This window comes from Sphaerodactylus townsendi, linkage group LG09 (assembly GCF_021028975.2).
Source record: "Sphaerodactylus townsendi isolate TG3544 linkage group LG09, MPM_Stown_v2.3, whole genome shotgun sequence".
NCBI lineage: Eukaryota > Metazoa > Chordata > Lepidosauria > Squamata > Sphaerodactylidae > Sphaerodactylus > Sphaerodactylus townsendi.
The window spans coordinates 60,850,077-60,869,610 of NC_059433.1; the positions used below are offsets into that span (position 1 = coordinate 60,850,077).

The 19,534-nt window shown below is 40.2% G+C and overlaps 2 protein-coding genes across 11 annotated transcripts in view; one reads left to right on the forward strand and one right to left on the reverse strand.

Annotated features, from left to right (window-relative positions):
• SULF1 (sulfatase 1) overlaps nucleotides 1–10,407 on the forward strand; it is a 111,352-nt gene extending 100,945 nt beyond the window's left edge. For 7 of the 8 annotated variants that reach the window (XM_048507152.1, XM_048507156.1, XM_048507153.1 and 4 more), the window contains 4 exons: nucleotides 535–707; nucleotides 1,566–1,708; nucleotides 2,176–2,299; nucleotides 9,192–10,407. In XM_048507152.1, coding sequence (XP_048363109.1) covers nucleotides 535–707; nucleotides 1,566–1,708; nucleotides 2,176–2,299; nucleotides 9,192–10,003 — 1,252 coding nt within the window. In that variant the 3' untranslated portion in view covers nucleotides 10,004–10,407. Of the gene's footprint in view, nucleotides 1–534; nucleotides 708–1,565; nucleotides 1,709–2,175; nucleotides 2,300–3,181; nucleotides 3,216–9,191 lie in introns of all 8 variants that reach the window. The other variant, XM_048507160.1, reaches the window with a different exon arrangement.
• A 3,195-nt stretch (nucleotides 10,408–13,602) lies between these two features.
• SLCO5A1 (solute carrier organic anion transporter family member 5A1) overlaps nucleotides 13,603–19,534 on the reverse strand; it is a 62,144-nt gene continuing 56,212 nt past the window's right edge. For all 3 annotated transcript variants that reach the window (XM_048507163.1, XM_048507161.1, XM_048507162.1), the window contains 2 exons: nucleotides 18,437–18,501; nucleotides 13,603–17,528 (listed from right to left, as the gene is read on the reverse strand). In XM_048507163.1, the coding sequence (XP_048363120.1) occupies nucleotides 17,068–17,528; nucleotides 18,437–18,501 (526 nt within the window). In that variant the 3' untranslated portion in view covers nucleotides 13,603–17,067. The remainder of the gene's footprint in view (nucleotides 17,529–18,436; nucleotides 18,502–19,534) is intronic.

A 19,534-nucleotide genomic window follows, 5' to 3' on the forward strand; every position in this document is an offset into this window, starting at 1 on the left:
TGTTACATTCAATGCATGTACAGCTGAGCATGTGATTGAAAGCACACATTTATCTAGATATATACCCTTTTCATGATAAAGAAGACAGCATGGGCATGCGTTCTCCAGTGGAAAGCTTCATGCATTAACAGTAATGTGTTTAGTACTGGTGGAAAGTGCCATCAAGTCACAGCCAACTTAGGGTGATCTCGCAGGGTATTCAAAGCAAGAGAAGTTCAGAGTTGGTTTGCCATTGCCTCATTCTGTATAGCAACCCTGAACTTCCTTGGTGATCTCCCATCTAAATATTTACCAGGGCCAACACTCCTTAGGAGCTAAGGTTTGATGTGACCAGGCTAGAATTCATCTAGTAGCAGCATTTAAGCATGGCTATCTACCATATGAATTACTTCCTCAGGGAAGTAAGTAGAGGTAGAACAAGCCAGTTTTGCTCTTTCTCCTTCAATGAAACATGCTTTTTTCTTGTTCCATTAGGGACTAGAAGAAGTGTTAGCATTACGCCCTTATTCATTATATGTGCTTGCATTTGACTAGGGAAGCAGCTCAAGAGGTGGATGGCAAGCTTCAGCTCTTCAAAGAGAACCGCAGGAGGAAGAAAGAAAAGAAAGGCAAAAAGCGCCAGAAAAAAGGAGATGAGTGCAGCCTTCCTGGACTCACATGCTTTACGCATGATAACAATCACTGGCAGACCGCTCCATTCTGGAATTGTGAGGACCATTTCCAGCAGATAGGTTGGAATAGGGGAGGGTATAAATGCTTGAGGGCTTGGAAGGCACAGACTCATTTGTTCTGGAGCACATCTGAATAGGAGAAATATGACAAGCCTACCAAATACAGGTTGTACTTGAAGAAAAATTAGTGATTTATGTCAGATTTGAAGAGAATAGATTTTTTAAAAAACTTGAATTTAATAATCAAATTATAGGGTTTTTAAATGTAGTTCTATAAAATGAAATCCATTCATATTGGTGGTGGGGGTGGAACATGCTGTCTGGTTGCAGGTGTCTTATGAGAACCCATGGGGGTTTTAAGGCAAGAGACATTCAAAGGTGGTTTGCCATTGTCTGCCTCTGCATAGCAACCCTAGGCTTCTTTGGCAGATCTCCCATCCAAACCAGCGCTGACCCTGCTAAATAGGCAAAATAGCGCCCAGACCCCCTCTCTTGCACACCCCCAGAGGGCCCCGCTACCACAAACCCCCCATGGCTTGGCGGGGGGCAGGGCTCAGGGGCGGGGACCCTGTCATATTGCCTCTGCATAGCCTGCACAGAGGCCTCGGGGGTCCTTCTTTTAGCAGGTCCCAGTCCTGCCTTGGACTATCTTTTCAAGTTATGGTGAGCATTTCAACAACATACCTATGAGCCTTTGCTAAATGTGTAATTTGTAATTTTCAGATGCAAAACCACAAAACCGATATCCCAAAGCATCATTCTCTAATAACATTCTAAAGACTGAATGCATAAGGTGGATCTGTTTTTCTGTGTATGAACTGCCCTTTCTAGATGGAGGTGAATTGACATACCCAGCTATAGTTTGCTTAAGGCTGTCTTCTTCCCTTCCAACAGTGGGATCATTTTGTGCTTGCACAAGCTCAAACAACAACACTTACTGGTGTTTGCGAACAGTTAATGAAACACATAACTTCCTCTTCTGTGAGTTTGCTACAGGATTCTTGGAGTATTTTGACATGAATACTGACCCCTACCAGGTACATTCATTTTGAAAACTTCTCAGAAACAAAGCATCATCCTCAAGTTAGTTAAGCCTGTATGCTTGCATTCAAGGCTAAGTGGTCACTTGTAAAGCTGCCATTGGTTTGTTGGATTGTAATAGTGTCTCCTCTGACTGGCAGTGGTTCTCCCAAACCTGCCACCTGGGATCCTTTTACAGGACATATCAGAGCTAGAACATGTGGCCTTCTGCATTCAAATCACATGCACTTCAGCTGACCCATGGTCCCTCTGGTGTGACACTTTGTACTTGTGCCAAATGCAGCAGGGAAAGATTTATATACTTAGTATGGAAATAGTGTGGTGCAAATGTTATGCACTAAACAGCCATAAGTTGGCTTCAGTGCAATTGTGTGGGTTTATAAATAGCTTGAAGATCATATCCATTGTATGCAATGCCATTGAAGATGCTAATAAAATCATATTTTTTCCTATTGGTATCAAGCTGACCAATACTGTACATACCATAGAAAGAGGCATTTTGAACCAATTACACATACAACTGATGGAGCTACGAAGTTGCCAAGGTTATAAGCAGTGCAATCCAAGGCCAAAGGGACTAAACACAGGTAACAACAAATTCTTTTAAGCTGCTTTGAATTTCTTAAAGATTCTTTTTCTTTTCCCAGCTACCAGGGAAATGGTAGAATGTGCCTTATGAAGTGCCTTCTAAATTATGCTTTCCAGACCTCTGTTGACCTGGTATTCACACAAGACAGAGTGAGACCAGAGACCATCTTCTTTGCATTTATTTGTGAGCAACACAGCTGTAATTTTGCCCATGACAAAAGAGGAATTTCCCAAGGGATCAGCCCTGCCAAAGGGCATCATGCCTTAATACTGAGCCTCAAGCCCCAAACAACTGGATCCTTAGAACAGCAGCCTTTCCCCAAGATGGCGGGGCAAAAGAGGGCCTGCGTGAGCCCCACCCCCGCCTTATATAGCGAGGAGGCAGCCCGGACGAATGACGCCGAGGCGCTGCGCCCTCGTGCCAGTTGCCCACCAGTCAGCAGGCTTGCCTTTGCTGATCTTATCCCAAGGGGACTGGCCCGCCCCCCAGACGAGCTGGAAGGGAAGGGGAGCACGCCGCCCTTCCCCTGGTGGCAAATGTCGGCTGTGGTGAGTCCCTGCCGCCCCCTTATCTCAGTTAAACTTCCCTTCAGTTGACTCAGTTTTTTAAAATTCAATTTTTCAAAAGTTTTGCTTTGTTTCTTTTACAAAAAAAAACACCCCACCCCTCTCTTATCATTGATTATGTTTACATTTTCTGCTTTAGAATATTTCTAGAGCATTCCTTACCTGGTATCTTTGTTGGACTTTCACTTTACCTATTTATAACACAATAAATTTCTTTTTAGGAATTAGATGCTGTGCATGGAAAGCTACATTGTGAATGATTTTTACCAAATCTAAACACTAACAAAAGTTACTCTTGTATTTTCCTATATCAGGAAATAAAGATGGAGGAAGCTATGATCCACACAGGTATCCAACCCTTTATTATTCTCCTCAGCAGCTTCTTTCCAAATAATTGCATGGCCCAATCCATTTCAACTAATGCCTGCATTCTGTGCATTGCATCTTGCATAGCTTTTGCTGAATGAGTGCCTAACAGTGTAGATCACCCAGCCATTGGTTTTACCAATTTTATTCACATGGCCTCTTACCTCGGTACATTTTGCATCACTCTTTCTGCAACCCCACATGGCTCATTTTACATTAATCCTGCTGCTGTGTTAGGAAATTCATTCATCACCATCTTAAACTGGGGGGAGAAGGGGCAGCACAGTTATTATGCACACTCCTTTGAAAGGTATGTTGTTTCATGTGATTCTTTTTATTGCCTGTGAAAGTGGAAGTGCTTGTTTCTGTTACAGCAATATACCATTCCCTAGAACTTGTATTTTAAAACATGCTCACAAAGAAGTGCTTGGTTGTTATAGTCACTATTAGCAAATATACGGTAGTTAAACAAATACAATACACTGCATAACAATTAACTATGTGATACGAATTGGTATTTTCAAAGCTGTGGTTATATAGGTACTGACTTCCAAAATTTGGACCTCAGCCAGGATATTTGGATGCTTAAGTACCATTTCGACAAGTGATATGTAAACCATAATTTTTGCTTGTAACAGAAAGAACAAGTTTGTATTTAATAGAATGGAATGCTGTAGCACTACTGAAAATTTGTAGAGACTGATGCGTTTAGTGCTAGAATGGGAGACTACCATGGCTATAAAAGGCTGACTTTCAAATAATACTTGTTTGAGTGAATCAGTGGAACGTTATAATCATGTTTCACAAACCTGTTTGCAGCATTATTCTAATGTAAGAAATAAATCGCGTCCCAGGCTTCAGCCTGGCGACGCCGTTGCGGCGGGGGAGGAAGGAGTGCAATACCTCCTTCCTGCTGCCGGCTGAGGCAGTCATGTGGCGTGTAACTGCCACATGACGAGGGCCTGGCATCCTATAAAGGGCTGCGCCGGCAGTGATCGGCCTCTTTCAAGGCCGGCAGCGTTATTCTAATGTTAGAAATAAATCTTATAGTTTTCTTGCTGTTACTTTCAGGTAGCTTGTAATTACTACTCTAATTTCTGCCATGACTTTTACTTTTCTGTCTAGTAGTAGAAATTTGCTGTATTATTTTCTCCTGTTTATTTGTCCTACTCTGAGCAATTCCAAGCTGGCCTCTATTGAAGCCAGTTCTGTAGAACAATCCCATTTCCAAAGTCCGTAGTGGGAGACGTGCTAGTGCTGGAAACAAACATTGTTTTAAGTGTATATTTCTACATTTTGCTGATGTGTGGATGGTATTTTTTTTCTTGGAAATTTAAGGATAATTCAGCTAATTACTGCAGGATCAAAGATATGATTTTTTTTAAAAAAATGATACTAATAGTTGAGTAGAAAGGTTAATGAAAAAAATAAATGGAGGTTCACATTTTCAGTCAATATGGTAATATCAAGCTTTTTTATTTAAAAACCAAACTAGAAGCTGATTCATTTGACTGGTGTACTTAGTGAGAGTCAAATTCCTTCTGACTCCCCTTAGCTCAGTTTAACTACCTTCTCATAAATTTATTTTAAATTTTTTATATTTATATCCCGCCTTTCCACAATGCTCAAGGCAGATTACAAAATACAAACATACACAAAGCCATAGTTAAATATATTAATTAAAATGTTTCCACACTAAAACTGCTAGTGAAACTGCATAGATGATAATCAGGAGTTCAAGGGTTTTTAAGGTTTAAGTTATATACCAAAAGTATCTTTCCAGCTAATTCTTTAGCTGTTCTGTGTGGCTGATAAGAAGTGTCCTCTTCTAAATAAGTGCAAAATTTATCTGGAAACTTTTCATATATTGGAACCATTGACCATTGGATATGCTCACCATTTTTTGTGCCATCAAGTCACAGCTGACTTTTGGCAACCCGGTAGGGTTTTCAAGGCATTGAGAGGCTAGTTTGCCACTGCCTGCTTCCACATCAGGACCCTGGTATTCCTTGGAGGTTGCTCATCCAAATATTAAGCAGGATTGACCTGCTTAGTTTCTGAAATCTGAGGAGATCAGGCTAGCCTGGGGCCTTATATATAAGATTTAAAGTATGCTAACAATTTGACAGAAGTATATACTTAGGCACTGGAAGAAGCTTTGACTTGGAACAGACCCCTCAATTTCTGTTTTGTAATATGTGATGTAAAGATACATAAGCAAAGGCCATGCAGTTTACTCATAACCGCCCTGAGCCCTAGAGGGGCCGGCAGGATATAAATCGAATAAAACAAACAAACTGTACTGATTACAAGACTTAATTGAGCCTGATTCCATTCACATATTCTCACATGTGGATCCCATTGTGTTCAATGGGGTTTATTTTCAGATAATTGTATGTCTACTGGATTGCATCTTCTCTCAAAGATTTCCTCTAGCTAGGCCAGTCAGATCTCTTAAGAGAAAACCTTTATCTCTGACACTTCTATCTCAGACATAAGATGAACACCTCGAAATTTTGCACAGTTGAACTCTTGAATGTCGCTCTTCATAATGTTTTTAATCTACTGAATGTAACAGGACTTGATAACAAGTTGCAAATTAGTAAGTGGGGGGGGGTGTCTCTATATTTCTTCTTCTGTGAAGATTCATAATGGACATGAAGTGCATAGTTTTCTGCTGTTGAAATCAGCCACAAATTAGGCTGAAAATCAGAACATATTACAGTTAAGTGTGCCATTGAACAAGTGACAAATATTTGTTTGCTGGAATTCCAGAATCTGAGGTAATGAAAGCATGTTAGAGATAGTGTGTGTTAACCTCTGTAACATTTTTATCTGACAGTGATGTGCCACATTAACAGTCCATTAAATCAAACCCCAACTAGCAGCAGTTGGTATGCCTGGGGTTTTAACAAGAGCCACTCATTGAAGATACTGGGGTGATCTTTCATTTTCTTTCCCAATCTGTGAGAGATCTCCTGGCAGTGGAAAAATTGGGATGTGTGTTTGTCTACTACCCATAGACACCTCTCCCATCAGGAAATAGATCATCCAGAAGCCACTGCAGTACCTGGAGTTAAAAGGAGCATGTATGGCTGTTATTGAGTTATTCCCAGAGGTGTAGCACCAACGGGGCAGGGTGGAACATGACGCCTGGGTGGACCCATGGCAGAGCCATATGGAGGAGGCATGGCAGGGGCGTTCTGGAATGGGGTGGGGGCAGGCGGCGGCGCAGCAGTGGTGCAGGGCACACACATGCCCCGGGCAGAGTTTCCCCTCGATTCACCTCTTGTTATTCCTCTTGTTCAAAAATGCGAGATTATCTTACCTTTCCCTTCATCATTACAGAGACCTTGGTCCATTCTTCACAACAAAAATAAAACGTTTTGAAATCTGAAAATGTTTTCTGCGGGATGTAATTTTCCCCAGGGACATTTTCTCTGCTGGGATCACTGCTGGGTGACCTTTCACTGATTTAAGTACATGAATCAACTCGGCTTTGCCTGCCGATTTCATCAACATGTGGCTTTCCCTTTTTTTATTTTCAGGGAGGCAGCTTCGAAGCTACGGAGACTTGATACAAAAATTGCCACATAGGCGCGCATGTAGAGTCTCCATAACTTTGAAGCTGCCTTCCTGAAAATAAAAAGGGGGAAATGACACACTGCCAAAGATCTACCTGATCTCCCCCCACCCATGCTCTTCCAGCCCGGTTTTGTACCCCCTCCGCATTGGCACTATGCCACTGCTCCCAAGTCCCTCATCCATTTCTCGTAGGGCTTGGTCTCCAGGCCCTTGATCATCCTCGTTGCTCTCCTCCACATTTGCTCCATTCTGTCCCCATCCTTTTTTAAGTGAGGCCTCCAGAACTGTACCAAATGCTCCAGATGAAGCCTGACTAATGCAGTATACTGCAGGACTATGACATCTTGTGATTTGGATGTTAAACCTCCGTTGATACACCCTAAGATCACATTGGCCTGTTTTGCTGCTGCATCCTATTTAGCTTACAATCCATCCATTCGCCAAGACCTTGTTCACACCCAGTGCTTCTCCAAGTGTGACCTCAACCAGTATGGGTGATAGATCTTACTTGCAAAGAACCGTTTTCATCTGAAATGCTTAATTTTCCTGTACTGTGTGGGAGAAAAAAGCCAAAACAGTTCCTTTTAAAATGTTCCCAAATGGTCTGTGCAGAAGTGACCCTTTGGGGACAATCTCTCATTTCTTTCCAAAATGACCTGAGCACAGTTTTCTTGTACTCCTTTTTACCTTATGAAAACTGATCTTCCTTAAAATGAGAAGAACAGTGGTGTGACTATGTCCAAAAAGAGTACACAAGAGGAGTCCTTTGCCTTTAATCTTCTTGCATCATTAATGGCTTTGTTGGTGTTCTCATAATATTGGCTGATTTGCTGCTGGAAAAGTATCATGCTATACAAAACCTTGCCTCTATGTTTTGTTAGGCACATTAAAAATCCTTTAAAAGATTGCTGTTATTGTATTGTGGAAGGCTTTCACAGCCAGAATCAATTGGGTATTGTGGGTTTTCTGTGCTGTGTACCCATGGCAGTGGAAAAATCGGGAATAGTTTTTGTTCCTAATGTTTTGCCTACATGTTTCGCTCCTAACATTTCACGTTTCTCTGCGAATGTTTCGTGATTGCATATGCAGTTGTGAATGTGATTGTAAATGCAACTGTTAATGAATTTCACCCAAACAAATGAAAATGTACCCACCCTGTGAGGTGGACAAAATATATGATGATGATGATGATGATGATATCCATTCAGTCATTCTCGACCCTTGGCGACCCAATATGCAAGCTCTTTCTACATTTTTCGATTAAACAAAACATATACCCCACCATAATCACTCTACATTGTGCCACAGAAAGAAATGCATCTTACTGTAACATGCCTCTGAAGATGCCAGCCATAGATCTGGGCAAAACATTAGGATCAAAAACTTCCAAACCATGGCCAGAAAATGCACAACATCCAACTGTTCCTGTTCTCAGCCTACTTTGCTGTGAAGTTAAGAATTTGGCCATTCACAAGGGTATAATGGAGAAAGTCATGGGGATGGATGCAACCTTCTAACTAGGTGTGGCTATTTTCCTAATGGAACACCATGTATTAATTTTTATTGTGAAGCCTTAAACATGTTGAACTGTGTAGTTTAACATGAAAAATAAAATAATTGCTGTGCTGATTTTCTTTACTGAATGTATTAAATGCAGGCCAAAAGCTGAGACTTCCTCAGTTTTGATTTTAAAAAGGATTAGGAGGGCTTGGTTGAGTCAGGAAGTAGAGCTTCAATAAGAGAAGAAGAGTTGGATTTCTATTCCCCCTTTCTCTCTTGTAAGGAGACTCAAAGGGTCTTACAAACTCCTTTCCCTTCCCCCTCACAACAAACACCCTGTGAGGTAGGTGGGGCTGAGAGAGCTCAGAAGAACTGTGACTAGCCCAAGGTCACCCAGCTGGCGTGTGTTGGAGTGCACAGGTGTTCCCCAGATAAGCCTCCACAGCTCAAGCGGCAGAGCGGGGAATCAAACCCGGTTCCTCCAGATTAGAGTACACCTGCTCTTAACCACTACGCCACTGCTGCTCCCAACAGATAGGTTAACTACTTCCACACGTACACTCTGCTCTTGGTGTGGGCTGCTCCTGTCATTTTTTTACATCTATTTGCATTTGACTCTTTCTTGGTTAAGTTTTTAAATGTGCACCTTTTACATCTACAGTACATGTATGTGTGTGTGTGTGTGTGTGTGTGTGTGTATAATATGACTTTTACATTCTTTCCTTTTTCCATGGTAAGTTGATGTACTGAAACTGTGAAGAGGGATGTCTGTGAAGAGGGATGTCAAAAAGCAAAGCCACATGAAAACAAGATAATAGCAAATGTGTTTGAACTTTAGACTGCTGTCAACCATTTCTTCATCTTTTCTTACAGAGGACAGTTATGGCATGGATGGGAAGGCTAAATTGCCAAACTTCACGGAAAATGTCAACTGGCAAGGACTGGAAGATTTGTACAGCATAAACGAAAGCTTATATGAACCCAGGATTGACTACCAACTTAATCCTGACGACTGGACAAATTACTTGAAGGATATAGATAGAATCTTTGCACTGCTGAACAGTTACTCTGAGCATAACGGAAGAGCAAAGACTCCGACTGCTCATCCCAGTGGATATTTGGATGAATCCTCCACACCATTGTCCTTGCTGGAAATGAGCTCTGCTGGATCAGACGAAGGTTCGAGTTGGTTGACAGCCCAAGAGGAACAGCCTATCATGCCAACAGATTTGGGGGCCCTGGCTGTAAGAGCAGTTATGTTACGTCAGAACAGCACTCTTGAATTAAGCAATGACATTCCTGAAAAAAGGAAACCAAATCCCACACACTGGAATAGTCACCAAGGCAAAACATTGCTCGTGGACGAAGACACAGTTAGTCTCGAAATGGATTATAGTGGAAATGATTTGACAAAGCTGGAGTCTAAACATAGCTTCATCTTACAGCCAGTTAGCATTTTTCAGAAAGATTCTGCCCCAGACAGTAACTCTGCAGAAGACATTTTTGAAGAACAGATCTACTTGCCCATAAACTCAGATGAAGCAGTAATTCATCGGGCTTTAAACACATCAATTATGGAGCATAAAACTGAGAAGGTGTTGAGAAAAAGGGAACATTTTCCGGAAGAATCTTCACAGCTTATAGCTATAGAAGGCAGTGCCTCATTCCCCCTTTCCTCTGATTAGGTCATGCAAACCATATACATTTTTCTTTATTATGGCTTTGTTGGAAAATAAAAGTAATCCTGACTACTGACATTCCACATTTTATAATCAGTGTATTTCATAGCAAATTAATGAGACTTGAAATGGGTGTTTCACATACATCATGAAACCTGCTATATTGTTTAGCGGTAGTGGAAGGAAATTTGTTAAAGTCATTTTTGCTGTGCAAACTCTATTTTCCAAACTGCTATGAAGACTTCCTCAAATAATAGTCAGGAGTTTTATATTTTCTTACTTCTGAGAATGGTTCCCCACTAATGAATGTTTCTGCCCACTTTTGTTGTCTGAACAACACATTTTTTTTGATTTGAGAAAAATTTAACCACCAGAATTTCATGTCAGAGTAAAATTATATTGCACTTTTATAATGTGTGCCATGCCCTTTATTAATCTGATCCTTTGCATTCTTTCTGTGTTAACGATATGTAGTAGCAATCCAATAAAGCAGGATGATAGAGAAGGAGGATGCAGCATGGAGTGTGAAGATCAGTTATCCAAATCAGAAGTAATTTTAAAATGTAAATATTTACATTCAGACTGACTTACCTTGGTCGTTCCTAATGAAAGGTTAATAACAGGAGTTAAATTGTCTTCATTTGTCACAGTCTGAGTTTTGCTAATTAAGCTCTGAATTCTCAAATGCTTTTTTATTGCAAATGAATGGTAGTTTCCATTAATCAAAAGAGAGCCATGACATGCTCAAAGAAGTCCTTCTGTAGACCGGAGAAGTATCATGCAGTTCTTCTCCCAAGAAGCTCCAATTCCAAGAAGGCATCTGAGCAAGCAGAAATATGCCTGTATTACTGCTGTGTTTTACAGTGGACTTGCCTTGTTTTATGACGTGAAACGCATGGCACAGCTCCTATTCCCCGCCCCCCTTGCTTTTTGCACATCCTAGTGCAAGACCGCGCAGTCAGTTCCCTTATATCTTTGTAGTCATAATGCTTGACTGTAGTCATGCATCTTATACACAGGACTCCTTGAATGTCCAAGGCACACATAGACTACATGGCATGTTTACCAGCTTTTGGCCATTAATTTCAATAGAGAAAAGAAATTCCACCTGTGCCTCCATCAACCAATAAAGTGAATAATTAAATGAGTATACACCTGAGCACTGTAGTACATTTGAACTGAACAGTTGAGAGGCATGGTAAAAATCATGTACAGTGCATGTACAAAGCACTAATTTTTTTTGTTTTAATACGCAATTCCTTCTAAAGTTCATTGCTAAACTTTGCTGTAGTTTTTCTTCTCTCGGCTGCTTGAATACTGTTTGAAATTTTTAGACAAAAAAGAACAAACGACCTACCATAAAATACAGCAACACAAATCATCTCAAAATCATGTTTTTCCAGTGTCTAATTGATACATAAGGTTATGTGTTATGTATGTTATTGGGAAAAGGGTGTTTTTGAAAAATGTCTTTTATATAGGCATTTAATGACTTCCGGGAAAAGATTGTGATAGACTCTGTAAACTTGTTAATAGTAACCGAGTGGTTTATCGTGTATTTGTTATGAGCTGAGTGACAAAACAAACTTATTTATGGTCATGAATGCTTGTGTATATATATATATATATATATATATAATTTTTTTATATTATAGGGCTTATGTTTTTATAAAATATTCTGCAATACATTTATAGAACAATTCTGACTTCAGGAAAATCTGGAAGCTATATTTCTTGAAACAGCCACTATGCCTATTATAAAAAAAAACTTGCAAAAATGCAATGTCATAGAAAGATACCCTCTATAAAATGAATAAACAAATTTGATTATGAACCCCTGCATAAAAACTTAAGAGGAGTGGGAACAGAAATACATGATTATCTAGCAGTAAATGTTTTGATAATGCGTAATAATGATGTATGATGCTTTACAGAGTTTTGAACCATTATTTCAGTAAGCTTTACAGTGACCTAAAGGTAGGTGAATATTATTGCCAGGTACAGTAAATATGGTAGTGGGGAGTTGAGATTTGAATTGGGGTCTCAAGAAATTTCCAGTGGTCATTTTTCTTTGGTACTGTTTTAAATACTGCATCGTTGGTGATCAATAGTTGAGGCTGTTTTTCTTTTAAGAATTAGGACTGAAGAACTCATAGTGACCACTATATTTTCACTTGGCAATATATTTGAGCCAAAATTCCATTTTTAAGCTTCTGGAAATTGAGTTGTGTGCAGCTGTTACTTTTCAAAGATTTGTTCTATTGTATTAACTGGGATTTTAAATAATGGAGCAAGGAACTGGGAACATGTACAGCTCAATAATTTCAATGTATCCACATAACATAAACCAGTACAAAGGTCTATCCTTGCAACCTGCCACTTCTAAAAGTAGAATCGTTCAACAACTTGACTAGGAGAAACAAGGAAGTGTGATAAAGCAGACAGACCCTGAAGGGGCAAGTCATAACTTCAGTCTCCGTGGTCATGATTGAGACATGTTATCAGAAGCACACACATACTCTTATTTTACTAACATCTTCTTCCAAAGGCACATAAATTGCTCAGTGAGAGGAGCAGCATTGCCGTTCCTTATCAGCCATTGGATGTCACTGTAACACCATTCAAGTCTGCTCTGGTGCAGTGCATTCAATTTCTGCTGTGACAATAGTACTTAACAGTTCTAAGAGGTAAAACTGCCCCTTGAAAGCTGCTTTGGTAATATACTCGACAGCTTATCTTCAGTCTTCATGAAAAATTAGGTTTCTGTGTCATTTGACAACTCTTTCACTTCAGATGTAAGATTGGTGTCTGTGTGGTACAGCTGAATGATAGTGACTTTGTTTACAGTTGTAATTTGTGTAAAGTCAAGACAGATTTATTTGAACTGAGGCAATTTAAAATCAGTAGCTTAAGCCACTAAAGACGAAAGACCAAATTTAAGTCACTGGATTGTATCTCAGTACTCTGTGTGGCTGAGAGACTTGTATCCTGCCAATGAAATATTCCCTTTGTGAACACAATGCTGTGCCAAGCTTTGCTGGGTGGAGTATTTGGAATACAACCCATAGGTTGAAGTTTCCATTTGGAATGCATATTGTCTGAACAATCATGGTTTCTATACTGTGTCTCACCAAAAGAAGAAACCAAAATTGTAACTTCATTTGCAACATGCTGGATTGTCTTTGTTTTTGAACACTTTGTTTGGGTCCTAGTGCTTACCTAGTTCTGTTAGGTAGGCACTAGTAGGACCCAAATGGAGCATTCTAAAACAAAGACAATCCAGCATGTGGCAAATGAAGTTACAATTTTGGCTTTGGTGAGACACAGTATATAACAAGTAAAACACTGACATCCTGATCCAGAGAAGGGGATCTCCACTTCAGGTAGGGATCTGCAATTGTAAATTGGAATCTGTATTCAAATGTTTATTTGCCACCAATAGAGCATGAGCAACAGTTGGTAGGGTTCTGTGACGCTATCTCCAATTCTTCCTCGTAAAGTTTTCTACTTCCCCCTCCTTTCCATGACTACAAAACAAATACAATGTTCAGAATGATATAGTTCTACTCCTTGGAGTAATTTATCACACAATAAAAGAATATTTGTTAATGAGAACTCATTTTTATTTCAAAATCTTATGTGTTTAAGGGTTCCCTTGCAAATACATTTCCAGAACAAAACCTGTACATATTGTTGGTTTTGCAATATCTTGCAGTTTAAAATATTATTTTTGAAAATGTTGCTCCACTGAGAAGTAACTATTCATTTTAAAAAATCTAAACCAACCTACTTTACATTAAACAAGTTCACCAAATGAGTTTTTTTTAATCACAGGCACAATTGATACAAATGCCTTCCCTTTGTTTACACTCGCGTACCAACACAGCCTTTTTAACTAGCTTGCCCTTAATACTAAAATGTTTCCTGTTCAGGCATCACATTTTGGTAATAATATACAGGATACTGCTGTTTTATTCAAAGTCAAAAGCCAACGTGGCCTTGCTTCAGTGGGAGTGTGCAGCAGCAAAACAAAGTAACACATTCAAAATTGCATATTTCTTGGAACAGTTCCTTTTAATTCATCCCTGTAAAAAAATTTTTCATTTCACCCAGAAGTATTGCATCTTTTCAGCAAGTTTCAAGCATACATTTAGTAACTGTCCACTGCACAAAAGATTTGTGCCAACCTAATTATCTTCTAAATTTTACAATTCCAAGAATATGGCTTGTCTGTCTCCATTGCTGAGCAGAGCTGTAAAGCAATATAGTGGAATCATTAACATTCTGAAGCAATATGTTACACTTGCAGCTTTGGCAAGGGCCAGGAACGCACAGATTGACCGAGCTATAAACAAAATCAGGACTTCAGGTAAGCCTACTGGTTTCATTTTTGCTTTAATGCAGCTAAATGGCCAGCTTCCAGGGCAACAGTGCTCAGCCTAATGATTATGGATATTTATTTTGTTAGAAAACAATTAGAATGCTATAAGGTAACAACATGCAGTTATTGAAATCAGTTCTTGTGCCCTTGGAAGCATAAACTTTATTAGCACCAGACAGACCGATCTTTATGTTTGTTAACATGTTATGCATTCAGTTGAGTGTGTTGCAGCGGAGAGACCATTTTCCTTCCCTACCTCATAAAGGATGGGAAGGGGGCTAGAATCCTAATGGCTGGGCTTTTCACCCTCCAACTTACAACCATGCATCTGAGTATAAAGATATTAATAAGATGCACTATTAATCTGTGAACTACACAATGTTTTTAAATGTATAGATATGCTCAGACTGTTAACACTGAGGCAACTTGGGAGAAAGTTTCAAATGGTGAAGGAGAAGATAACGCTGAATTGACTGGAGACAGGCAGAAGAATCTTTTTAAAAACAACAGAGGCAATATTAGGCTTGTATAGTAGTATTAGCTCTTTATACTGTTATAGACATTTATCTATGTTACTACTTATGGCTGTCTACTTCCCTATATATTGTATGTACATAACTGCAATATCAAAACATTAAGACTTAATGTTTATGTACAGGAAAAAACAATACTTTGAAATATTGTTTGCTACTCCAAAAGACTGTTTTGAGTACTTCTTCCACAGCTGAAAATGATGCTGTTAGTGGACCAGTGACTTAGTACCAGACCAAGGGATACAATTAAAGGCCCACTGCAGTTTTGGCAATCATAGTGACTGACGTGTCCAAGAAACATGGCCTGAATCAAAGATACAAGTCTTAGCCCAGTTCTTGTTTGGTTCATAAGTTTGAAATTAGTAGGTTTGCAATAGGATGGCTCAGTTTAGAACGTTTCCAAACAGGTGCAGATCTACTGCAGACTCTCTGCACCAACGGCTTGAAAAAACTGACATTCAACCACCAACTAGCGCTGTAAATTCCTTTTTTGCTCACTTTCCACCCCCATCTCTCCTCCCTGCGCTTTTCCCAGCCAGTAAATCACTTGATCTTTGCAATTACATATGCACTTCGCAGCAAAAATCTTAGTTTCTGAATAGGATGCCAAGCAACCTTGAGTTCTGACTGTTTCCACTGTTTAATGTACTTCCATTCTATATTATGAGACAGAACAAAACAGTATTTTTCTTCCTGTATGCAGGTATATATTTTTCCCTGAACAGATTCCTGGCTATTGCAACCCAAAAAAACTGAAGGGTATACATAAACGAATGTGTATGCTAGACAGACTTTATTTTTTCCTAACAGCAACCTTATATCAAAGACCATGTGAATATCCCCTGAGTTTCAGGATCAGCATGGCCAGTGACACCAGAAGCTGCTTCCGGAAAATAGTCACAGAAGCCCCCTCTGCACTGAATTCATTTGGAAGCCCTTTAACTGCAGGAAGGAAAAACTAACTATACTGCAATGGAACCCCTTCTCAACTACTGAAGGATACCAGTCAGCTGGCAGAGCTAACAACAATTTAGCACCTGTAGAACTTCTAAGCAACCATCTTACAATGGTCAAAAGAAGTAGGCCAGCTGGGAATGATCTCACTGATAAACATATGGTCTCTAAACTGCACCCTTAAACGTGGGTCAGAAATTGTTTTTATGCAATGGGATTTAAACAACAAATTTAATGAAATAGCTGGCTTCTTGGTGGTTTCAGGAGGATCCTTGCTCAGTTGAACAATACTTTTCCTTTGAGGTGTTTATAAAAAGGAAAGTCTGTACCATACTAAAAACTGTAATACTCAGATTCCCCTTGAGGTGCCACTCGTCCAAGTTTGTTTTCAATTGGGACCTGAAGAATTGATGTGAAAAGAGTAGAGGAATAATTCCATAAATAGTTGCAAGAATATGCAAAGAATGAACCTGTCTTTAAATATTGGTTTGTCATGCTTTATCATTACAGTTTTGTAACCGGTATGCTAATTTGTTACTAACCAAGTGCGAAACAAAAATGGAGCATACTGAAGTTAAATGAAAATTGTGAGGCTAAAGTTATTACATTTGAACATTTCAGACCTTTCCTCTATATACATATACTGCTGTATGGCTTCTAGTAGAACTGCAGGATAAATGACATAAGGAGGCTAATTGTACATGGTATGACTCATATTCCAGTTCAGTTGAATGAAAGATTTTTTTTTTGGGGGGGGGGGGAAGTCCCAAGACAAAAAGCCAGTCAGAAATGCATAGATAAGAGACAGGTTTTAGTTGTGCTTGAAAACAAAGTAATCACATCTCCCCAGTCATGGATACATTTTACTATCACATCTCCAATGCATTGCTGTCAGTCATCTTTAGTCTTTCACAATTAAGGAGGTGTTGCCATGGTAAAAATTCATTTGACCGTGTTAGGATTTAGCAGGCATAACAGAAGTCCTCACGAACACAGCTCAAAACTCAGATTTCCAAGGGAAGAAAGAGCAACCTGGGGTTGGTCTGAGGGAGCCAGCCCTCAGATGAATCACAGCTTCGTGCTTTATGCTGTGTTGGAATATCATCTTTTGCAAATAAGATGAGGAAAGAGAAGGCACAGGTGTTTCAAAAGGCGCCATACATAGATCATACACACAGCAAGCTGAGGTGGCCAAAACTGGCCTATATTGCAGCAGTGGCAGCTTCTTCCACAGCCTTGTCAACAGCGACATTTATTGCTTCTGAAAGGGGTCCAGGATATGTCTGTGCTAAATAGTGCATTCCACTGCTCAGAGCAAGATCTTCAACACGCTCAGCGCGAGAGCTGAAAGTGGGGCAGGATCTAGTCCTTGCACAGTTTTGTTGAGCTGAAGAGTTAGCCACCAACTCGCTCACTGTGTGGATAGGTGAATCCCTCCACCTATGCCTTTGCAGTTTCTCTTCTTTATACTTCAGTGAGTACCAGGCAAGGGAAATGAACAAGAATCCCAGGCATTTGAGACCAGCGGCCAGCCCAAAATAGACAAAGCGAAATGACGTCACATCGTACTCCCAACATGAACCTTGTACACCACACTCCTGCTGCCACAACATACAGGTCGTGTCAATGACTGCTCCAAAGTAAATTGGTGTTGGAATGTATGCTGAAATAAATTGGAATTGGAGAATGGTTAGGAACAGGAGGCTATTAAATCAGGAATGGATTCAAAGTATAGTATTGTAACGTGAGTCTACTCTGGTAAAGCGATTCCTGTACAATGAAAATTAAAATGCTCCAAACATGACTAAGAAAAGGAACAAGACACACTGTGAGAAAGAGGTTTATGAACTACATGGTACAGAAGTCAAGGACAGACTCAAATTTTAAGCAAGGCCTCTTTCAAAACTGCCTTGATAATCCATTTGATCAGCCAGTTACTAATGGATTTTTGGTGTCGTTTTAGACACAACCATTCTGGCTGCTCACGTATTTTTAAAATCTTTCCAAAGCCGCTTGTGCCCTGTTGGCATCCCAGGGTTCAGCCTTTTTTAAATGAAAACTGCTTTCTCCTGTTTTCAGTTCTTTCTTGCGCTTCTGAATCGTTGCAGTGTGCTGTTTAAAATGTCTGGAGCGCTTCCAACAGGACCGCTTCTTTCATGCCTTTTTTCATGGTGTGTTCTTTTTCAGCTTTTAAAAAACATTCTGAGATTAGTACTATAGAACTGAGATTAACGCTATAGCAGTAATCTTAGTTTTTAAAAAGGCCAAAAAAGAACATGCCATGCAAAAAAAGCAGGGAGAAAAAGTGTGGCACTGTTTGAAATGGCCAGAGTATTTCAGATCACTTTAGAGAGGGCCCATTAGTGGATTGAAATCACATGTATGATACCTCAGCTCCATTTTGCTTTACTCAGAATCAGGTCAACAGCAGATAACATTTAGTTTAGAATGGTAATCTGAAAGGGTCCTAAGCAATTTACCTGAATGGGGCTAAATTAAATACTGCTTCTGTGCTTCTCCCTGTTGTACCTTTGTACTTTCAACATGGCTTCATGAGGATTCAGAACTTACCCAGGGTTCTTAACAAGACAAACTGCATCCCGAGGGCAAAAGGCCGCTCACCATCATCTACTGACCTGAAAAGGGCCCAGGAGAGAATTTAAAGAGTTAAAACTAGGATAACAACACTGTGAAGTACCTGTCTTCAGTCTTTAAGCACTTCTTTAACCCCCCTTTTTGTATAAGCCAATAAAGTGAACCCATTTGCCCAAATGCCATAGATATTGCACAAGCAGACACCAAGCCAGTATAACAGAAAATCAGTCTCTGAACCAACAGAAAGAAATGTGCCTGCAGCTGAGGGACCACAATGAAAAACATCTTGTGTAGCCTGACTCGACAAATGTGTGCATCTTGCTTTATCTTCCATTCCTTTATTTTCCCATCTTTAAAGAATTCAGGGTGGGCTAACAAATCCACATTCTAACCTCCTATCCAATAAAACTCACAAGGCTGACCACCTCTTTCCATTTTGAGGTCTTAAAAAACTCTTAAACATTGTTAATAATACAATTGTCAAAAGAGGTAAACAGTGGCCAAGCCCTTCTATGTAACATATAGGTGAAAAGATGACATGTCAGCTTTATGGTGTAGTGGCTAGAGCAGCGATACCCAACCAGGGTTCTGTGGTACCCGGGGGTGCTGTGAGCATGTCCCAAGGGTACCGCGGCAACGCTACTGGCCCCCCTCACTTTTGTGGTGTCTCCCGCCGGGGCCAGCAAGGACATGAAGCTGACCCAGGAGGCAGAGCCTGCCGCAAGGTCAGCAGCCAATTCCTGCACCCCCCTCTCCCCAGTGCTTCCCTTCGTCCTGGGAGGGGAAGGTGGGGGGGTGGCAAGCAGGAGCACTGGGAGGGGAAGGTGGGGGGATGGCAGGGGTATCGTGAGATATGAAGAGTGAGGTCAAGGGTACCGTGATGTCAAAAAGGTTGGGAAACACTGGGCTAGAGGGTTGAACTGGGAGTGAAAAAGCCCAGGTTTAAATTCCAGTTTGCTATGAAACTTACTAGGTGATCTTGGGCAAGCATCTCTCTCTGTTATGCTAACCTAGGTTGTTGTGAGGATAAAATGGAGAAGGAGAGAACTAAGTGTACCACCTTGAGCCCCTCAG